Consider the following 23,052-nt stretch of genomic DNA (forward strand, 5'->3'; position numbering starts at 1 on the left):
TGTAACACACTACACACATGTAACACTACACACATGATATTAACACACTACACATGATATTAACACACTACACACAACACATGATGTTCACACAATACACACAACACATGCTATTAACACACTACACACAACACATGATGTTAACACACTACACAGAACACATGGTATTAACACACTACACACAACACATGATGTTAACACACAACACATGATGTTAACACACAACACATGATATTAACACACTACACACAACACATGATGTTAACACACTCCACACAACACATGATATTAACACACAACACATGATATTAACACACTACACACAACACATGATGTTAACACACTACACATGATGTTAACACACTACACATGATATTAACACACTACACACAACACATGATGTTAACACACTATACATGATATTAACGCACAACACATGATATTAACACACTACACACAACACATGATGTTAACACACTACACATGATGTTAACACACTACACACAACACATGGTATTAACACACTACACACAACACATGATGTTAACACACTACACATGATGTTAACACACTACACATGATATTAACACACTACACACAACACATGATGTTAACACACTACACATGATGTTAACACACTACACACAACACATGGTATTAACACACTACACACAACACATGATGTTAACACACTACACATGATGTTAACACACTACACATGATATTAACACACTACACACAACACATGGTATTAACACACTACACACAACACATGATATTAACACACTACACACAACACATGATGTTAACACACTACACATGATGTTAACACACTACACATGATATTAACACACTACACACAACACATGGTATTAACACACTACACACAACACATGATATTAACACACTACACACAACACATGATGTTAACACACTACACACAACACATGATGTTAACACACTACACACAACACATGATGTTAACACACTACACATGATGTTAACACACTACACATGATATTAACACACTACACACAACACATGGTATTAACACACTACACACAACACATGATATTAACACACTACACACAACACATGATGTTAACACACTATACATGATATTAACACACTACACATGATAATAACACACTACACCCAACACATGATGTTAACACACAACACATGATGTTAACACACAACACATGATATTAACACACTAAACATGCTATTAACACACAACACATGATATTAACACACTACACATGATATTAACACACTACACACAACACATGATATTAACACACTACACACAACACATGATGTTAACACACAACACATGATGTTAACACACAACACATGATGTTAACACACAACACATGATGTTAACAGACAACACATGATGTTAACACACAACACATGATATTAACACACAACACACAACACATGATGTTAACACACAACACATGTTAACACACAACATATGATATTAACACTACACACTACACATGATATTAACATACAACACATGATATTAACACACTACACATGATATTAACATACAACACATGATATTAACACTCTACACACTACACATGATATTAACACACTACACACAACACATGATATTAACACACTACACACAACACATGATGTTAACACACTACACACAACACATGATGTTAACACACAACACATGATGTTAACACACAACACACAACACATGATATTAACACACTACACACAACACATGATGTTAACACACAACACATGATGTTAACACATAACACATGATATTAACACACAACACATGATGTTAACAGACAACACATGATGTTAACACACAACACATGATATTAACACACAACACACAACACATGATGTTAACACACAACACATGATATTAACACTACACACTACACATGATATTAACATACAACACATGATATTAACACACTACACACTACACATGATATTAACACACTACACATGATATTAACATACAACACTTGATATTAACATACAACACTTGATATTAACACACTACACATGATATTAACACACTACACATGATATTAACATACAACACATGATATTTACACACTACACATGATATTAACACACTACACATGATATTAACACACTGCACATGATATTAACACACTACACATGATATTAACACACTACACATGATATTAACATACAACACATGATATTAACACACTACACACGATATTAACACACTGCACATGATATTAACACACTCAAAAGACATTTTATTTTTGTGAAGGATGTAAATGTAATAAACCTGCTGAGAACGTGCAATTAAAGAGAAAACAAACTTCCTGTTGACCTTATTTAGTTTCACATCTTCCCAACAATTCCATATTCATCTTTAGATATGTTCTTACATAGAATGAACCATTTTTTTCAGTTTTTTTAACACAAAACAAAGCAGAACAAACAGAACATGGGGTGTCTTGAGTTTGAGAAAATAAATGAAAATAGACAAGTTATAAAGGGATGAATAAACATTTCTTTTCTTTTTTTATTTTTAAACAAAAGAAGGGCATTTCAGGAAAATATACATTTTCCACCTTGTCCAAATTTCCTTGAATTTCTGTTCCTGGAGCCTCATTGAAAAGGTAATTCTTTCCATTACAAAGATTTCACAGATAATATGGTACCAATTCTCTGTAGATGGATCATCTGACTGGAGCCATTTCCTTGTAATTGCTTTTCTACCTTCACTGAACATACGTTCAAACCCTGAGCAGGCGATACGGGTGGAAAGTCGATCATGATAGTCAAGCTTCATTTCGTCGATATTGATAATTATTGATCATTTGTAATGACTTTAATTGTCTGAAGGCATCATAGTGAGCATTGGAGCAAAGCATGCTGGGGATTTGTCTGTGAAATGATGTCACTCATAGTTGCTCCATTATTAAATGATATGACAGGCTGTTTATATTCAGTCTGTGCTTCATGTTGGTCTGTATTTAATGCAGACATGTGAAACTATCGAACATAATATTAAACTGTTTTCTTATTGTTATCGATGTCTATTGCTGATACATATTGTCATCATTTTATGGCCCCGGCCTCAGTATGAGTATGTACAGAACAGTTTGGTCCATCATGATGACAGTCATAGACTGTGAGGTCACAGAGAGAGAGGAAGAAAGAGATAAATGACCTCTGACAGCTGAATCTGATGTTTTTGTAGTTGTTTTTTATTTCACACTTGCTTTGGTAACGTAAACGTCTGTTTAAATTTGAATCTGACAAGTTCAGCGTGCACACAAGGAGAGAGAGAGACAAGAGGAGAGGCTGAGGAGGCTGCAGGACCAAGGTCCAGATCCACAACACCTGGGTTTAATAGATATTCATACACATGTCTACTTTACACAGTGACAACAGTGGGTGTGGTATTAATACATGTTGATGGTAGTTTTATAGTATTAGTACACGTTGATGGTAGTTCTAGCTTGTTACAGTATTAGTACACGTTGATGGGCGGCTGTGGCTCAGGGGTAGAGCCAGCGTCTTGTTATCGTGAGGTCGCTGGTTCGATTCCCCTGGTCTGCATGTCGAAGTGTCCTTGCGCAAGATACTGAACCCCCCAACTGCTCCTGATGTGCTGGTCGCCACCTTGCATGGCAGCCCCGCCATCAGTGTATGAATGTATGTATGAATTACTGTAAGTCGCTTTAACATCTGCTAAATGTCCTAAATGTAAATGATGGTAGTTGTACCTTGTTACAGTGTTAGCACATGTTGATGGTAGTTGTACCTTTTTACAGTATTAGTACACGTTGATGGTAATTGTACCTTGTTACAGTATTAGCAGACGTTGATGGTAGTTGTACCTTTTTACAGTATTAGTACACGTTGATAGTAATTGTACCTTGTTACAGTATTAGCAGACGTTGATGGTAGTTGTACCTTGTTACAGTATTAGTACATGTTGATGGTAGTTGTACCTTGTTATAGTATTAGTACATTTTGATGGTAGTCTTACCTTGTTACAGTATTAGTACATGTTGATGGTAGTTGTACCTTCTTACAGTATTAGTAAATGTTGATGGTAGTTGTACCTTCTTACAGTATTAGTACATGTTGATGGTAGTTGTACCTTCTTACAGTATTAGTACACGTTGATGGTAGTTGTACCTTCTTATGGTACTAACAGTTTGTCTGGTGTTGGTCACAGCAGTGGCAGGTTCGGCGCCTGCTTCCTGCCGGCTCTCTGTAAGCAGAGCGATCTTCAGGTGTTTGCTGCTCGACCTGGACTCAGACTGTGGAGGTCTGACATCAGAGGACAGGTGGAGGACACCCGGCTGCTCAAACCACTCTTCAACTCACAGGTACACTGGGAACACTGGGAACACACTGCTATCACATACATTCAGGACTGGTACTACTACAGCAGGAGTTTTGATTTCCACCTGATATGAAACCATAAAGATGGCTGCCAGAGGGAAGTCCGGTACCAGAGAGAAGCAGCAAATATATAATATTCGTACATGTAACTCTGTGAATTAAGAGTTGTTGTTGGCTGGTTGGTTTTAGACTAATTCACATTTGTGAATTGGTCTGGTGATGGCAAGTGACTGCAGCTACTAACAGACATAAATACTAACCCTATACTACTTGCTACTGCAGATGTTACTGCAGTAACAGTACTACACTTTGTACTCAGCAGCTGTTCTTGTACTTTTACAATGAGTGGAAACATTTAGCTGTTTCTGCATATTCATGAAAAACGACTGGTAATAACCACAAAGATTACATTTTCTCTACCTGTCTGTCTACCTGTGTGACTCAGATTCCTCAGTTTGAGTTGTTTCCTCGTCCTGATCCAATTGGAGCTTACCGTCCCGCAGACAGACAGCTCGGCCTGCTCAGCTGTTTCCTCAGAGAGGGCTGGATCCTCAGCTGGAATGAGTACAGCATCTACGTCCTCGACTGTCTTAACGAGGTACTACAACTAGGGATGTCCCGATCAGGTTTTTTTTACCCTGATCCCAATACGAGTCATTTAATATTTAGTATCTGCCGATACCAAGTCCCGATAACTAATATTTCCAAATGTCTGTCGTAAAGCTAATAGCAGTCACATCTGTTAAATCACCTCGTAGGTGGTCATGAACTTTGCTGTACATCTCCGGTAAGGCGGTATCCGAACTGTAATGCCAAGATGGTAGGGCATACCGGGGATTCAAAAACTCCAGAAGACGGCGAAAACCCTGATCCTCTACCACGGAGATGCACTGGTTATCCAGAGTGATGAATTCAGTTACCATCTCTGTAATATTTTTGGCCATGTCACTGTCTTGAGGATATTTCTCTTTCCTTTTGAAAGTATCCGTGAGTGTTTGTTGCTTCGGTGCCTTTGCCTGTTTTGCTTGAGTGAACTCGTTGTATTCCTTTTAGTGTTTGTTTTTTATGTGCCGTACCAAATTTGTAGTATTAAATGCAGCTCTTTTGTTACCCCCTCGCAAAATGGTCATATTGCTGATGTTACATGTTGCCGTTGGACTGCTTTCGCTTTGTAATTTAAAATATTTCCACACTGCAGACATTTTATCCACAGGTTTGTCAGAGTAATTTTACGTTACGTTACGTTACGTTACGTTACGTTACGTTACGTTACGTTACGTTACGCACATGTAATCAGCTCTGTTGGAAGTGTGTTCCATTGATTTGTGGCAACAAAAGAAAAAGATGATTTACCAAATGAAGTCCTGCATTTAGGAATACTGCACTCTCCCCTGGTAACTGATAGGGTAGTTCTTGTTGTTTTTTCTGAGCAGAGTGTAACCATTTTTTTCAAAGGAGGAACAGTAGCATTATGAATGATTTTAAACAGTAGGCATACATTTGTGTGCATTATTCGATTTTCAAGATTTAAAATACTATATTTGGTGAGTATATGACAGTGATGATACTGACGTGTTTTTTTGTTGTGAATCTTAAGGGCACTTTTATATAATGATTCAAGTGGTTTTAAGGCTGTTTTACATGCCTGAGCCCAACTTGTCATGCAATAGAAAAGATGTGGGAGAATCATTGCATTTAAATATGTATGTGATGCTTCAACAGTGAGAGTTTCTTATGTGTCTGAAGTTCATGAAGTTGAATTTCAGTGTGTTACTCAGCTTTTTAACATGATTTTTAAAACTAAGAGTTCGATCAAGGGTAACCCCTAAATATTTGAATTCATCCACATTTTTGATTTTTTGCCCATTTACTAAGATTTCAGGACAATCCCTGAGTTTGCTCCTGTTTGTAAAGAACATGGCTACAGTCTTTTCAACATTTAAAGTCAAACAGGAGTTGTTTAGCCATTCAACAACCTTCTGCATTTCCTTAGTTAATTTCATAGCAACCTCAGTTGCATTTTTCCTGTGAGTATATAACACAGTATCATCAGCATACATTATTAAATCAGCATCATTACACACAGATGGAAGGTCGTTAATATATATGCTGAAAAGCAGCGGCCCTAAAATTGACCCTTGTGGCACTCCCGGGGTGCATGCTTTAAATGGGGATAGAGTATTGTTCACCCACACACACTGATGTCGGCCACTCAGGTAAGATTTAATCCAATTTTGTGTGTCTATGGAAAGGTCATAATTTGCCAGTTTGTTTAATAGTATGTCATGATTAACCATGTCAAAAGCCTTGCACAAATCAAGAAAAACTGCTCCCACCACTCCTCCCTGATCTAGGTTTGTTTTAGTTACTTCAAGGAAGTAGCAGCATGCTGATTCCGTTTAATGTTTTTTCCTAAAGCCAAACTGCATAGGATGTAAAAAAGCCCTGGAATCGAGGTGAGCAATTAGTTGTTCTGCTACAACCTTTTCAATGACCTTTGAAATGGCTGGCAGGATGCTAATAGGTCGATAGTTACTAACTTTATGTTTGTCACCAGATTTATACACAGGGTTAACTTTAGCAGATTTCAAGGCACTGGGAAAAGTGCTCTCATTAATAGATTTGTTTATTATTTTAGTTAAAGTGGAGGTTATAGATTCTTTAGGATTTTTTAGAGAGGCAGTATCAAGACCATATATGTCTATTGCTTTGCTATTGGACAGGGTTGAGAGGACCTTTCCAACCTTTATATCATTTGTTGGTGTTATACGAAAGGCAGAACTGTCACAAACTAAGGAGTGCTGAGGGTGGATCTTTGGAAAATTCTGACCCAATGTTTGCACAGAATTTAAAAAATAATTCTTAAAATTTGTAGCGACAGCTAGGCTATCATCTTGAATATTTCCATTTATTTTAAGCTGTATGCTATCATATTTGGGCTTTTCCTTTCCAGTTAGTTTGTCAATGCTTTTCCATAGTCTTTTACTGTTCCCTTTGGTATCTCTAATATTTTCAAGGAAGAAATCTGCTTTTGCCTTTCTAAGTTGCATTATGACTAGGCCTGTCACGATAATCAATAAATCAATTAATCATACGATAAATTAAAATGAGCTCGATAATTTTGCCGGCCTCGATAATTTCCATTTGCATGCTTGTTTGTTTTCCTCGTGTCTCTCATTAGAACCTTCTTGTCAGTCACTAGCCCCATTCACGCAGCCGTTTGCATGCGGGGATACTGCGCCAATTCTCCGCATCCGCCTTTGTGTGAACGTTTCAGATGCGGTGAGGGGTGAAATTTCGCTGCGCCTCCGGAGGTAGTATCAGAGGCGAACCGAGCCGGCGGCGCGGAGCGAGGGCGTGTTGATCTGATGGTGTTGGTGTCTGATAACTCTACAGATCCTTCACTCAACAAAATAAAAATAAATGTCCCACAAAGCAACGTTACAGGACCAAACAACAGGAACGTAGTAACTGGTCGTGTCTTTGGCAACTTATGTGAGGAAAAAAATACTGCAGTTATTCATGGAGAAGTGTCTGTCAGCCTGTCGGTCTGACCGACTCTTCGTCACATTTCTGCCCGAAAAACAGCGTCTGTCCCTGGCAAAAAACTTTAACTCACCAAGTGTCTGTCAGTATGTATGTAAATTATAGAAAAACGTAACTTTGTCACTTTCCAGGATGTTTGGTGTGTCAGGATCTCAATTACAACACATTATAACAGCATCCATATGATTATAAACAGACAGCTGGTACATGTTTAGATTAACAGGAGGACACCGGGGAAACACCTTGAAAAAAAACACATACGTCATCATCATCACGTGTACCGTCACGCCTCCGCATCACTACAGACAATGGTGCTAACATTGTTGCTGCAATAAGGAACCATGGCTGGCCATGGCTCAATTGCTTTGGCCACAGCCTCCATCTTTATTTATTTTGGATATTTAAAATGTCTTCTTCACATTCCAATGTTAAATATTCTTTAGAAATAAAGGTTTATTGATCTTTGAAAGGGTGTACTTGCATTATTATGCCATTATCATTATATTAGTTGAAAAATGGTCTCAAAGCGACAATATTATCGTTTATCGCAATAATTTCTAGGACAATTTATCGTCCAGCAAAATTTGTTATCGTGACAGGCCTAATTATGACTTTATTTCTCAGACCTTTTATATATTAGATGATCAGTAATCAATCCAGACTTAAGAAATGTTTTTAGGGAGGCATCTCTTTTTTTCATTAAGTCCCAGAGATTGCTATTAAACCAAGGCAGACTCTGTTTTGCATTAGATTTCCTGGCCATTGTTTTTGTATATTTTATTAAAATATCTTTAAAAGCTGACATTAAATCACTGCATGCTTGCTCACAGGATTTATTTTCAATAGTGTCATTCCAATTTGTTTGTTTTATTTCATTTTCAATAAATACTAGATCTTTCTTTGGAATGAAAGATATATTGGGGTTATTTTTCAGTGAGATTTGATTCCTATACCGTGATCTAGTTAGTTTTCTAGCAGCTAGAGTGAAATTATGATCTGACAAACCAGTAATCAAGTTGTATGTTTTAGTTATCCTATCTGGTTTATTTGTAAAAAATTAGATCCAGTAGGGTTTGAGAGGATTTTGTTATTCTTGTGGGTTTATTTATCATTTGCATCATCTGATATGTTTTGGCAATATTCTTGAGCTTTTTCCTGCGTGCTTTGTCAAGACAATTTAAGTTGAAGTCACCCATAAGTATAACTTCTTTACCTTCATGTTGTTTAAGAATTTCTGATAAATTGTCAAAGAAAACATTTGTAGCAGTAGGAGGTCGATAGACTGAAATAACAACAAATGACATTTCAGGGGATAAAGTAATAGTGACCCCTACACACTCCAAGGAGTCATGAATATCAATTTGTTTGCTTTGAATGTTCTCTTTAACATAAATCAAAAACCCCCCGCCTTTACATCTGTCTCCTCTATATCTTATAGCCTGGGACATTAAATACAGATAAAGGAGTTGTAGGAGTTAACCAAGTTTCTGTGAGACACAAGTGATCGAGGTTTGAGTCTGTTAATAAAAGTTCGAGTTGTTCAGTCTTTGATATGACGCTACGTATATTTAAATGTCCACCAAAGATGCCTTTCGGTTTTGTTCTCGGGTTCCATAGTATGCTTACGTGGTTTACAGTCTGAAAGAGTTTTGTTTGCTGTTGTTTGAAGAGCACGGTGGTAGTCTGTGAAGCATTTATCTTAGCACATGGTCCAGCTTTTATCAGCGTTTGGATGATGTCATGTTCAGACACAGAGTTTGTCGGAGGATTTTTACCTGCGGGATGAGCGTCACAAAAGTAGATCACCGGTCTTGCCATGGGTCCATAGGGAACAGCTGATTGCCAAATATCCACATGTGGTTGCGGAAAGTCCGCAGGTCCGGGGTTTAAATGGACGTCTCCACATAGCAGAAGGACAGTACAGAGAAAGATGGAGTAAACCTGTTTTGCTGGTAGAGGGGCCATTCTCTGTCCACACCGTTCACGCTGCTTACACCTGGCAGATACTTGCCCGTCATCCAGATAGTTGGAGTATAGGATGTACTGACTCCACGAATCAAGTGGAACAGCGAGGTTTCCCGGTGAGGTGACGTGCAGAGCGTTCACAAGCAGCAGACCAGTTTCCCCACATTTGTGTTACCGTGAGAACCAACAGGCACAGGGCCAAGACATTCAGGTGTGATGACTCCTCGGTTTTAACGTATTTAAAACCCGATCGCCATGACGCCCAGATTTTACGTGTAATTTGATGATCAGGCGGTCTCTCAGTTTGTTTTAGGAGAGGTGTGGCAGCAGTACCTGCCGAGCTGCTGCAAACACCTGCCGCCATTCATGAATTCATGAATTCAGCGAAACAATGCCCATATCGGCCCCAATCCAGATCCCGCAGATCTGCTCGGGTCATCCCTAACTACAACTACTAGTAGTACTGTTAATGAGTACAGAATCTACATCCTTGACTGTCTTAACGAGGTACTACAACTACTCGTAGTACTGTTAGTGAGTACAGCATCTACGTCCTCGACTGTCTTAACGAGGTACCAGGTCTCTTCTGTTGACACAGTTGAGGTTAATGAGGTTCTACTAACAAACTGTAACAACTACCTACAGTCCTTTGTTGACAGGTACCTCTGTGTATTAGACTGGCACCACTGCCATCAAAATACTGTAATATCACACAAAGACATTTGTGTAATTTCCTTGATTCATGTTGATGTGTGAATGTTTTTGTTTTTTTTAAATATATGTTTATTAAATTTTCAAGAAATAAAACAAGAACATATATGACAAAGCAAACAAACATACATTTGGCTCACATACACATTAAAATTCAAATTTATACAGGCGAGAGATTCAGGAGTCACCTCCTACACAAAGAAAACAAACAAATAAGTAAATAATATATGTATGTATATATATATATATATATTCATACATGCTACACATGCACAGATACACACACACACACACACACACACACAAAGTAAAATAAATTGAGGGCACATTGCCATGTATGATACATCCACATGATCAGAGAGCGGTACATAGAAAGAAAAATACATCACCCAAACCACAGGGTGTCATTTATGAGGCAGAGCATTCGGAGCTATGATACAAACCCTCTTGCGCGAATGGTGGAAATATTCAAACGTTCAAAATTCATTACGAAAAACATCATCTTTGCTGTGTAGTTTACACGTCAGATAGTCCAATGCAACGTATTCAAGTGTCACTCTTTGACACTGAGCCTTAGATGGAACTTAGATGGAACATTATCCAATTCAGAAGAATACACTTTCTAGCACAGAAAGCAAGTGTTTTGTGAAGTTCTCTTTTAAATTTGTCAGTGATGGACAAATCAGATATGCCAAGAAGCAAATATAAGGGGTTGTTGTTTCTATTAGTAGACAGAATCTTATTAATTTCCTGCCCTATAACATTGTGTGAATGTTGACATGTGAATGGTGATGTGTGAATGTTTACGTCGTGTGAGTCATAATATTCTGTGAATCGTTTTGTTGTGAGAATTTTCTGAATGTTGACATTGTGTGAATTCTTATGTTGCGTAATATCTGATCAGTTTTGTGTTTGGTGCTGTAAGGTGATAATCGGAGCCTTGGAGAGCAGTGGAGATATTGTGTCAGTGTCGTGTTGTGACAACGAGATCTTCATCCTGAAAGGAGATAGAGACATCATCCGTCTCTCCAACAGCCCTGAGGGACTGGCCTCCAACTGTGAGTACTAATACTACTGCTACTACCTTTACTACCTCTACTACTGCTGCTACTACCTCATCTACTGCTGCTACTGCCTCTACTACTGCTGCTACTACCTTTACTGCCTCTACTGCTGCTACTACCTCTACTACTGTTGCTTCTACCTCTACTACTGCTGCTACTACCTTTACTGCCTCTACTGCTGCTACTACCTCTACTACTGCTGCTTCTACGTCTACTAGTTCTACTACTGCTGCTTCTACCTCTACTACTGCTGCTTCTACCTCTACTACCTCTACTACTGCTGCTACTACCTCTACTACTGCTGCTACTACCTCTACTACCTCTACTACTGCTGCTGCTACCTCTACTACTACCTCTACTACTACTGCTGCTGCTACTACCTCTACTACTACCTCTACTACTGCTGCTACTACCTCTACTACCTTTACTACTGCTGCTACTGCCACTCTAAGTCTACAGCCCAGAGGGACTGGCCTCCAGCTGCACTACTACTACTTCTACTGCTTGTAATAGCACCGCTACTACTGCTATTGAAAAATGACAACCCAGACTCTCCTGCTGAACATGCAACTGCTAATAAGTAAATAGATAACATGCCAATGTAAAAATTTCAAGCCAGTTTGATAAGTCAAACACCAGAATGGACCGGTATTATCAAATCAGAGTGAGAGTGAAGCAGCACCACAATCCATCAGGTCCACTGTGACACATTTTGATTTTATTTCTCACAACCATCAACTGAACTTTTCTTCCTCCAACGTTTAACATCTAAAAAATAAATAAATTCATAAAACTTCAGCCGAGTGCAGCACCTACATTTCAAGTTCATACATGAATCTTCCACAACTGTCTTCTTCTTCTTCTTCTTCTTCTTCTTGTTACAGCTCATGAAGATTAATTATGTTGCTGATGTTTTTAACGTGTCTGTTTCTTCTTCAGTGTCGGAGCTCTCTGTCCGTCTGTCCTCACCTTTGACCACACCCAGCATCCTCCCACCAACCGGATCAGTGGAAACAGCTCAGCCAATCAGAACCATGGCTATCATCGTAGAGGGTGGGGGGAGGGAAGAGGGGGGAGGAGGATGGGAGAGACACAGTGAGGAGGGAGAAAAAGAAGAAGAGGAGGAAGGAGTGGAGGAAGTGGAGGAGGCAGAGGAGCAGCTGGAGGTGACTGACTAGTTTAACTGGTTGACACACTCAGTTCTGGACTGGTTACCTAACTTGTTGTGTTATGTGATCTGTTAGTGTGTCATGTGATCTGTTAGTGTGTCATGTGATCTGTTACACTCTGTCCAGGTGATGGAGCAGCGGTCTGGTTTATTCACCAGCAGCTCTCGTAGCCGCAGCAGCTCTGTCACTTCCTGGGACAGTCTCCATGGAAACGCCCCAGTAACCACTTCATGCGAACTGAGCTCGAGACGCTACAGCGCCCCCCTCGGTCAGGGTGAGATGCAGCAGGAGCTGGTAGTGAAAGCCATCAGAGTGAAGAAGAAGAAGAGGAGACGTCAAGGCAAGGACACATTTAGGCTGAGAAACAGACAACTAGACAGGCTGACAGACAGACAGACAGACAGACAGCTAGACAGGCTGACAGACAGACAGACAGACAGACAGACAGCTAGACAGGCTGACAGACAGGCTGACGGACAGACAGGCTGAGACACAGACTGAGACATGTTAAGACAGGTAATCTGAATGTTTCTTTATTCTGTCCGTCCTCAGACAGCAGCAGTGGGAACCGTCAATCTGAGAGCAGCTGCTCAGATTCCATGTTTGTAGTCCAGGACGGCAGCTGTAGTGACGGAGGAAGTGGAACTCCTCTGAGTGACCGAGCTTCCCTCATTGGTCTGGACCTCCAAAACCAGGACTCCCCTGAACAGGACCAGGACTCACAGGAGGCACAGTCTGGGTGTTCAAACAGAGAAGTAAAGGATGGAGAGAAGGTGGTGTCTTCCTCCAACGAGTCTGGGTTAGTAACTGAAGACCAGCTGACAGAAAAGTTATCATTATGTCTCATCCTTGTTTCCTGCTCCCACTGACCGTTTGTCTTTTACTTGTTTTTGTTGTCTCAGCTCCCTACTCCCTCCAGGATCCCTGATCTTCCAGGGTCTGGAGAACCAGCTGAAACCAGGTGCAGAGACAGAGGTCGTCCCCCCGACCCCGGATGTGGATCTGCTGCTGGAGTGTACCTTCTCCTACATGCATAACACTGAGGATGATGGACAGGAGCAGCAACCAATGGAGGAGCAGGAGGACGAGTTTCTGAGCCCTCTGATTGGACCAGAGGAAGAAGAGGAGGAAGAGGTGAGTGTTGCTTGAGCTTATACATACATTAACATAAACATTTAATGTGTAAGTCAGGACAGTAATAGTTAGTACTAAGTAAAGTCACACTGAAAGGCAAGTTTAATATCTTTGTGAGGACACACTCGACAGCACAGTCAGACCTCTTTACAGCACTGTGTCAGCACTGGAGAAAGGTCTGGCTGCACCAGCTCTCATTCTATGAAAAATGCTCTGGCTTGTTTGCATGTTTTTAAACCAATCACAGTCGTCTTGGGCGCTGTTTAACCCAGGATGCAGCAACGGTGCCCCTGCATAATAATGCTGGAGGAAACTTGGTTTTCATGTGGGGAGACGAGCCCTGACATTAAAATAGAATTTAATTAGTTTGTATTTAAAACTATCCTTGCAGTAGCAGGTACACTCTGGCATCTGGTCTGAGTACTCCTGTACAGGTCTGGTCTTTGCACCTCTGGACCTGAATGTCTTTAGTCAACCACCAGCTATTCCTTTCCATTGTCAAAACATTTTATAGTTAGCAGCCTACCTGCCTGATTGCTCCCACCAGGTGGTCCAACCTGAACCAGATTGAGCTTGTGTTCCTTTGGATTCCTGTGCAGAGACCTGTCAATCAGCATGATAACACTGTGCTAGTGATTTAACTCTCACCAAAACTGACACCAGTAGCTTAGATTCCTCTCCTGCAACATCAGGAGACCCCTACAACTAGTTCCCAGACCTCTACAACTGGTCCCTATACCTCTACAACTAGTTCCCAGACCTCTACAGCTAGTCCTCAGACCTCTACAACTAGTCCCAAGACCTCTACAGCTAGTCCCTACACCTCTACAACTAGCTCCCAGACCTCTACAACCAGTCCCTACACCTCCACTACTAGTCCCTACACCTCTACGAATCCCCAGACCTCTACAACTAGTCTTTAGACCTCTACAACTAATCTCTACACCTCTACAACTAGTTCCCAGACCTCTACAACCAGTCCCTACACATCCACTACTAGTCCCTACACCTCTAAAATTAGTCCCTGTGCAGAGATCTGTCGATCAGCATGATAACACTGTGCTAGCGATTTTACTCTCACCAAAGCTGGCACCAGTAGCTTAGATTCCTCTCCTGCAACATCAGGAGACCCTTTCAATTAGTTCCCAGACCTCTACGACAAGTTCCCCGACCTGTACGACTAGTCCCCCGACCTCTAAAACTAGTCCCCAGACCTCTACAACTAGTCCCTACACTTGTACAACTAGTCCCCAGACCTCTACAACTAGTCTATACACCTCTATGACTAATTCCCAGACCTCTACAACTAGTCCCTACACCTCTACAACCTGTCCCCAGACCTCTACAACTAGTCCTCAGACCTCTACAACTAGTCCCCAGACCTCTACAACTGGTCCCTACACCTCTACAGCTAGTCACCAGACCTCTACAACTGGTTCCTACACCTCTACTGCTAGTCATCAGACCTCTACAACTGGTCCCCTCACCTCTACAACTAGTCTCTACATCTCTACAACTAATCCCTACACCTCTACAACTAGTCCTCAGACCTCTACAGCTAGTCCCTACACCTTTACAACTTGTCCCAAGACCTCTACAACTAGTCCTTTAGACATCTACAATTAGTCCCCAGACTTCTACAACTAGTCTCTACATCTCTACAACTAGTCCCTACACCTCTACAACTAGTCCTCAGACCTCTACAGCTAGTCCCTACACCTTTACAACTTGTCCCAAGACCTCTACAACTAGTCCTTTAGACATCTACAATTGGTCCCCAGACTTCTACAACTATTTCTCAGACCTCTACAACTAGTCTCCAGACTTCTACAACTAGTCCCTACACCTCCACTACTAGTCCTTATACCTCTACAACGGGTCTTTAGACCTCTACAACTAGTCTTTAGACCTCTATAACTAGTCCCTACACCTCAAAAATCAGTCCCTGTGCAGAGACCTGTTGATCAGCATGATAACACTGTGCTAGTGACTTTCCTCTTACCAAAGCTGGCACCAGTAGCTTAGATTCCTCTCCTGCAACATCAGGAGACCCCTACAACTAGTTCCCAGACCTCTACAACAAGTTCCCCAACCTCTACAACCAGTCCCCATACCTCTTCAACAAGTTCCCCGGCCTTTTTAAATCTAGTCCTCAGATCTCTACAACTAGTCCCTACACCTCTAAAACTAGTCCTCAGATCTCTACAACTAGTCCCTACACCTCTATGACTAGTTCCCAGGCCTCTACAACTAGTCCCTACACATCTACAACCTGTCCCCAGACCTCTACAACTAGTCCTCAGACCTCTACACCTAGTCCCCAGACCTCTACAACTGGTCCCTACACCTCTACAGCTAGTCACCAGACCTCAGCACCTAGTCCCCACACCTCTACAGCTAGTCCCCACACCTTTATAACTTGTCCCAAGACCTCTACAACTATTCCTCAGACCTCTCCAACTAGTCTCCAGACTTCTACAACTAGTTCCTACACCTCTAAAACTAGTCCTCAGATCTCTACAACTAGTCCCTACACCTCTATGACTAGTTCCCAGACCTCTACAACTAGTCCCTACACCTCTACAACCTGTCCCCAGACCTCTACAACTAGTCCTCAGACCTCTACACCTAGTCCCCAGACCTCTACAACTGGTCCCTACACCTCTACAGCTAGTCACCAGACCTCAACACCTAGTCCCCACACCTCTACAGCTAGTCCCTACACCTTTATAACTTGTCCCAAGACCTCTACAACTATTCCTCAGACCTCTACATCTATTCCTCAGACCTCTCCAACTAGTCTCCATACTTCTACAACTAGTCCCTACACCTCTAGAACTAGTCCTCAGACCTCTACAGCTAGTCCCTACACCTTTACAACTTGTCCCAAGACCTCTACAACTAGTCCTTTAGACATCTACAATTAGTCCCCAGACTTCTACAACTAGTCTCTACACCTCTACAACTAGTCCTCAGACCTCTACAACTATTCCTCAGACCTCTACAACTAGTCTCCAGACTTCTACAACTAGTCCCTACACCTCTACAACTAGTTCCCAGACCTCTACAACTAGTCCCTATACTTCTACAACCAGTCCCTTCACTTCCACAACTAGTCCTCAGACCTCTACAGCTAGTCCCCAGACCTCTACAACTGGTCCCTACACCACTACAACTGGTCCCTACACCTCTACAACTAGTCCCTACACCTTTATAACTTGTCCCAAGACCTCTACAGCTATTCCTCAGACCTCTACAACTATTCCTCAGACCTCTCCAACTCGTCTCCAGACTTCTACAACTAGTCCCTACACCTCTACAACTAGTCCTCAGACCTCTACAGCTAGTCCTTACACCTTTACAACTTGTCCCAAGACCTCTACAACTAGTTCTTTAGACATCTACAATTAGTCCCCAGACCTCTACAACTAGTCCCTACAACTCTACAACCTGTCCCCAGACCTCTACAACTAGTCCTCAGACCTCTACACCTAGTCCCCAGACCTCTACAACTGGTCCCTACACCTCTACAGCTAGTCACCAGACCTCAACACCTAGTTCCCACACCTCTACAGCTAGTCCCTACACCTTTATAACTTGTCCCAAGACCTCTACAACTATTCCTCAGACCTCTACATCTATTCCTCAGACCTCTCCAACTAGTCTCCAAACTTCTACAACTAGTCCCTACACCTCTACAACTAGTCCTCAGACCTCTACAGCTAGTCCTTACACCTTTACAACTTGTCCCAAGACCTCTACAACTAGTCCTTTAGACATCTACAATTAGTCCCCAGACTTCTACAACTAGTCTCTACACCTCTACAACTAGTCCTCAGACCTCTACAACTTTTCCTCAGACCTCTACAACTAGTCTCCAGATTTCTACAACTAGTCCCTATACCTCTACAACTAGTTCCCAGCCCTTTACAACTAGTCCCTATACTTTTACAACCAGTCCCTTCACCTCCACAACTAGTCCTCAGACCTCTATACCTAGTCTTCAGACCTCTACAACTAGTCCCTACATCTCTACAATCAGACTGGAGAATTAAATTGGTATGCATGTTTTGATGGTGGGGGAAACCAGAGCACCCAGAGAAAACCTAACCCACGATATGAACATAGGACCTTCTTGCTGTGAGGCAACAGTGCTAACCACTGCACCACTGAGCTGTCTCTACACAAGAAAGATGCCAAGACACAATTACTTATGTTTTTCATTTCTGAAAAATAAAAGACTGTATTGTATCTCTTCGAACAAGTGTCTGTGTTTATTTGTGTGGTCTGAACTTCCACTTTTTGACGACTCTTCATCTCGTTGTGTTTAAATATGATTCACATACCTTGTTTTAAACTAAAGCAGCGGCCAAATGAATGTGATTAAATCTAATGCTTTTCTGTATTTGTGTACAGAGTGATGACCTGGTGCCTCCTGCTGGTCTGACAGACCAGATGTTTTACTCCACTGTGTCCAGTCTGGACAGAAAACCCAGTATGTCCAGTGATGAAGAGGGAGACATCTACGGTCACACTGTGACTGCTGACGTCCTCAACTGTCCGTCCAGTCAGACAGAGAAGACAACAGGCAGAGACCAGGACACTCAGGACAGAGACACACTCAAACCTGAGCAGGTGAGACACACACACAAACCTGATCAGGTGAGTCTGTCAGCAGGTGCTATATAAATCTATTTTTTTATCTTATCTCTGTCTAGTTGGCAGAAAGCTGGATGGGATATTCAGGACCAGGATGTGGAATACTGAGCCTGCAGGTGACTGACAGGTGGGTGGTCAGCTGACTCTGTGGGTTTCAGGTGTGTTGTTTGGACATTAAAGGACTGTGGTCAGGTGACAGGTGGCTGACAGGTATCTGACAGGTGACATGTGTTTCAGGTATGTCTGGTGTCTGGACTTTAAAGGAGGACTGTTCTGCAGCACACTTCCTGAAACTGGACTGACCTGGCAGCGCTTCGAAGACAATGTCCACCAGATGGCGTTATCACCTTCAGGTGAGTTACTGACATCACACCTGACAGATCCTCTGTTTATTTGTTGTAAACAACAACCCTGCTGTTAATAATGTCAAACTGGCAGCTTTAGTCACATTTATTGTAGCATTGTAGCATGTAGCATTAGTTGGATGCTAACTGATGCAAACTCCTTCAGGTAATCTGCTGTGGAAGGTGGAGCAGAAGAGCATGACAGCATTTGCTTGTGCTAAAGTGTCAGTTAAAGGCAAACGTCATTGGTACAAAGCTGTGGAGCAAACAGGATTTGTGGCTCTGAGTGACGATTCCGCCTGGATCATCAGGACCAACGGAGACCTCTACCTGCAGACAGGTAGATACCTGTCTATCAGTCATGTATATATTCGATTTTGCATTTCTTTTGAATTTAAAACTATTTTTTCATTACAAATGATAACATCAGTTTAACAGTTTGAGTGAATCTTGGAAAAATGACCATGGGGGGGGGGTAAAGAACTTCCTGTTTGCTGTTTCTGTACTAACTTGTGTCATCTCTGTGTGTCTATCAGGTCTGAGTGTGGACCGGCCCTGTGCTCGCTCAGTGAAGGTGGACTCTCCCTGTGTGTTCAGCCAGGTGTGTGTGAGAGGAGGCGTGGTCTGGGCCCTGAGCGAACACAAAGCTTTATTCTACCGAGAGGGACTGAACAGCTACTGCAGCGAGGGAGAAGGCTGGAAGTACGACACCGTCAGGTACTGCTACTGATCAGAATCAGAATCAGTATTCCTTTATTGTCCCACAACGGGGAAATTTGTTTGCCACAGTAGCAAAAGGACAGAATATTTACAAAAAACAATAACAATAGCCAAAAATTAACAATATAATTTAAAAAGGTAAGAAATAGAATAGACTTGTATATACATATAAACATGATATTGTACAAAATTATTAAGAAAATTGACAGTGCAGAGTGAGGTCTATTGGAAGAAGTGCTGATTGTAGAGTCTGACAGCAGCAGGAAGGAAGGACCTGCGATACCTCTCCTTCACACACTTGGAGTGTATCAGTCTGTTGCTGAAGGAGCTGCCCAGTGCTGTGAAAGTGACCTGCAGAGGGTGGGACTCCTTCACCAGCAGCGATGACAGCTTGTCCATCATCCTGCTCTCTCCCACCACCTGCACTGGGTCAAGAGGGCGTCCCAGGATGGAGCTGGCCTTCTTGATAAGTTCATCAAGTCTCCTCCTGCCTGCTGCCGAGATGCTGTTGCTCCAGCAGACTACTCCATAGAAAATGGCTGATACCACCACAGAGTCATAGAAAGAAGTCAGGAGTGCACCCTGCACGCCAAAGGACCTGAGCATCCTCAGCAGATGGAGTCTGCTCTGACCTTCCTGGTTGCTGCAGTGTGATCAGTCCAGTCCAGTCTATTGTTCAGGTGAACTCCCAGGTACTTGTAAGATGTCACCATCTCAATGTCCGTTTCCAGGATGTTCACCCATGTGCAGCGTTGTTTGCGCCTGCAGAAATCCACCACCAGCTCTTTGGTCTTCCCGGCGTTGAGCTGGAGGTGGTTCCGCTGGCACCAGTCCACAAAGTCCTTAATAAGTTCTCTGTAGGCTCTGTCGTCCCCGTCCCTGATGAGGCCGACGATAGCTGAGTCGTCAGAGAATTTTTGTAGATGGCGGTGGGGTGATAGGTGGGAGAAGTCTGCAGTGTACAGGGTCAACAGGAAAGGGGCCAGGACTGTTCCCTGTGGGGCCCCCGTACTGCAGACGACTGTGTCCAACACACAGTACCGAGTCCTCACATACTGTGGCCGGTTGGTGAGGTAATCGAGAATCCAGGACGTCCATAAAAGGACCCAGGGCGGAGATGGACGAGGACCAGCCCCTCCAGGGTCTTCATCAGGTGTGAAGTGAGAGCAACTGGTCTGTAGCTGTTGAAGTCCTTAGGGTGTGGGATCTTTGGTATTGGTACCACGCAGGAGGTTTTCCAGAGCAGTGGCTCTTTTCCCAGCTTCAGGCTCATGTTGAAGATGTACTCCACAATCCTGCACAGCTGGTCTGCACAGGACTTGAGGAGCCTGGAGCTGATCCCGTCTGGACCCGTAGCCTTCTTCACCTTCATCTTCCTCAACTGATTTCTCACCTGGATAGTGGAGAGGAGGTGAGGAGGAGTGGTGAGAATGGGGCAGGAAACGGGGGATGGAAGAGGTGGTGGGGGTCAGCAGAGATGACTGGGTAGGGGGAGGGGTGGGTGTCTGGTCAAACCTATTGAAGAATAGGTTCAGGTCGTTCACCCATGCCTTCCTCAGCCCTTCCTCAGATGGTTTCAAGGCTTTTCCAGACTCCACTGACATTTCTCTGCTGCAGCTGAACCTCCATCTTCCTCCTGTAGCTGTTCTTCCCCTCTCTGATCTTCTTCCTCAGCTCCTTCTGCACAGCCTTCAGCTCCTCCTTGTTGCCTGACCTAAAGGCCCTCTTTTTCTCCTTAAGGAGAGCCTTTATGTCAGGATTAATCCAGGGTTTGCTGTTTGAAAAACACCGTACAGTCCTGGTGGGTACAGTGTTATCAACACAGAAGTTTATGTAGTCCGTTATGCAGCCTATTAAACTGTCAATGTCCTCCCCATGAGAAACGCACAGTTCTTCCCACGCAGTTGAGTCAAAGTAGTCCCTCAGAGCCTCTTCAGACTCTTCAGTCCATGTCTTAACTGTGCAGGTTTCCACTGGTTGCCTGTTAACAAGGGGCTTGTAAACATACTGCCCGGAGAGAGAGCTCCAAAGGGAACCAATTAAACATAGTAGGACAAAAAGAAATATAAAAAGAGGAAAAAGCTCAGAAGTGAGCGAGAGCTTCTGCAACAGGCTGCCACTCACGCGGCTCCATCTTAACATCCACAATGTAATACTACTGTAATACTGCTATAATACTACTGTAATACTGCTGTAATATTGCAGCGAGGGAGAGGGTTGGAAGTACGACACCGTCAGGTAGTGTCTACTAATGTAATACTACTGTAATACTACTGTACACTGCAGCGAGTATTGATAGTTCATACTCAAAGGATGTTAGCATTGTTAGCATATTCCATTAAATCAGTGGGACTATTAGCTATATTAAACTGACAGAGGACAGATGATCCATCTGACGGCTGAGGATTTATTTATCACTGATCAATACTGTTTCTGATTACAGTGAGGCTCAGGGTCTGGAGTTGATGTGTGTTGCCCTGGGAGACGGTGGTACGGCCTGGGCACTAGACGCCAGCGGCAGCCTGTGGTTCAGAACCGGTATCAGTTCGTCCAGACCGCAAGGAGACGATGACCACTGGTGGCAGGTAGATAAAGAAAACCTGTCTGTCTGTCTCTGACCTGTCTGTTTGTCTCCGACCTGTCTGCCTGGCTCTGACCTGTCTGCCTGTCTCTGACCTGTCTGTTTGTCTCTGACCTGTCTGCCTGTCTCTGACCTGCCTGTCTCTGACCAGTCTGTCTCTGACCTGTCTGTCTGTCTCTGACCTATCTGTTTGTCTCTGACCTGTCTGCCTGTCTCTAACCTGTCTGTCTCTGACCTGTCTGTCAATCTCTCTGACCTGTCCGTCTGTCTGTCTCTGACCTGTCGGCTTGTCTCTGTGCTGTCTGCCTGTCTCTGGCCTGCCTGTCTCTGACCTGTCTGTCTGTCTGTCTATGACCTGTCTGTTTGTCGCTAACCTGTCTGTCTGTCTCTAACCTGTCTGTCTCTGACCTGCCTATCTGTCTATGACCTGTCTGTTTGTCGCTAACCTGTCTGTCTGTCTCTGACCTGTCTGTCTGTCTCTGACCTGTCTGCCTGTCTCTGACCTATCTGCCTGTCTCTGTGCTGTCTGTTTGTCCCTGACCTGCCTGTCTCTGACCTGTCTGTCTCTGATCTGTGTCTCTCTATCAGATCAGTATTTCAGACTACGTGGTCTTCGATCAGGGAAGTCTGTTTCAGACTCTGCTGCAGGCCACTCAGAGTGTTGCCACGGTAACAAGGGCGCCAGTGGAGCGGGTGGTGGCCTTCCTGTCGCAGTACTCTCAGTGCCAGCCGAGCCTGGTCAGCGCCAACGCCAGTGGAGTCTGGGTTGCCTCAGG

General features: G+C 42.8%; 1 protein-coding gene across 4 annotated transcripts in view; it reads left to right on the forward strand.

Moving 5' to 3' along the window:
• Positions 1-23,052, forward strand: part of tecpr2 (tectonin beta-propeller repeat containing 2) — a 58,222-nt gene that overhangs the window by 17,789 nt on the left and 17,381 nt on the right. For all 4 annotated transcript variants that reach the window (XR_012180177.1, XM_073482979.1, XM_073482981.1 and 1 more), the window contains exons 7-20: positions 4,214-4,367; positions 4,829-4,981; positions 11,531-11,663; positions 12,609-12,835; positions 12,965-13,178; positions 13,391-13,637; positions 13,741-13,972; positions 18,389-18,607; positions 18,691-18,758; positions 18,869-18,984; positions 19,142-19,315; positions 19,512-19,692; positions 22,139-22,280; positions 22,865-23,052. The exon at positions 22,865-23,052 is cut by the window's right edge and continues 38 nt beyond it. Coding sequence is in view for 3 of the 4 variants with exons in the window: in XM_073482979.1 (XP_073339080.1) it covers positions 4,214-4,367; positions 4,829-4,981; positions 11,531-11,663; positions 12,609-12,835; positions 12,965-13,178; positions 13,391-13,637; positions 13,741-13,972; positions 18,389-18,607; positions 18,691-18,758; positions 18,869-18,984; positions 19,142-19,315; positions 19,512-19,692; positions 22,139-22,280; positions 22,865-23,052 (2,448 nt within the window). In the remaining variant the exon portion in view is untranslated. The remainder of the gene's footprint in view (positions 1-4,213; positions 4,368-4,828; positions 4,982-11,530; positions 11,664-12,608; positions 12,836-12,964; positions 13,179-13,390; positions 13,638-13,740; positions 13,973-18,388; positions 18,608-18,690; positions 18,759-18,868; positions 18,985-19,141; positions 19,316-19,511; positions 19,693-22,138; positions 22,281-22,864) is intronic.

The sequence above is a fragment of the Pagrus major genome, chromosome 16 (assembly GCF_040436345.1).
Source record: "Pagrus major chromosome 16, Pma_NU_1.0".
Classification (NCBI taxonomy): Eukaryota; Metazoa; Chordata; class Actinopteri; order Spariformes; family Sparidae; genus Pagrus; species Pagrus major.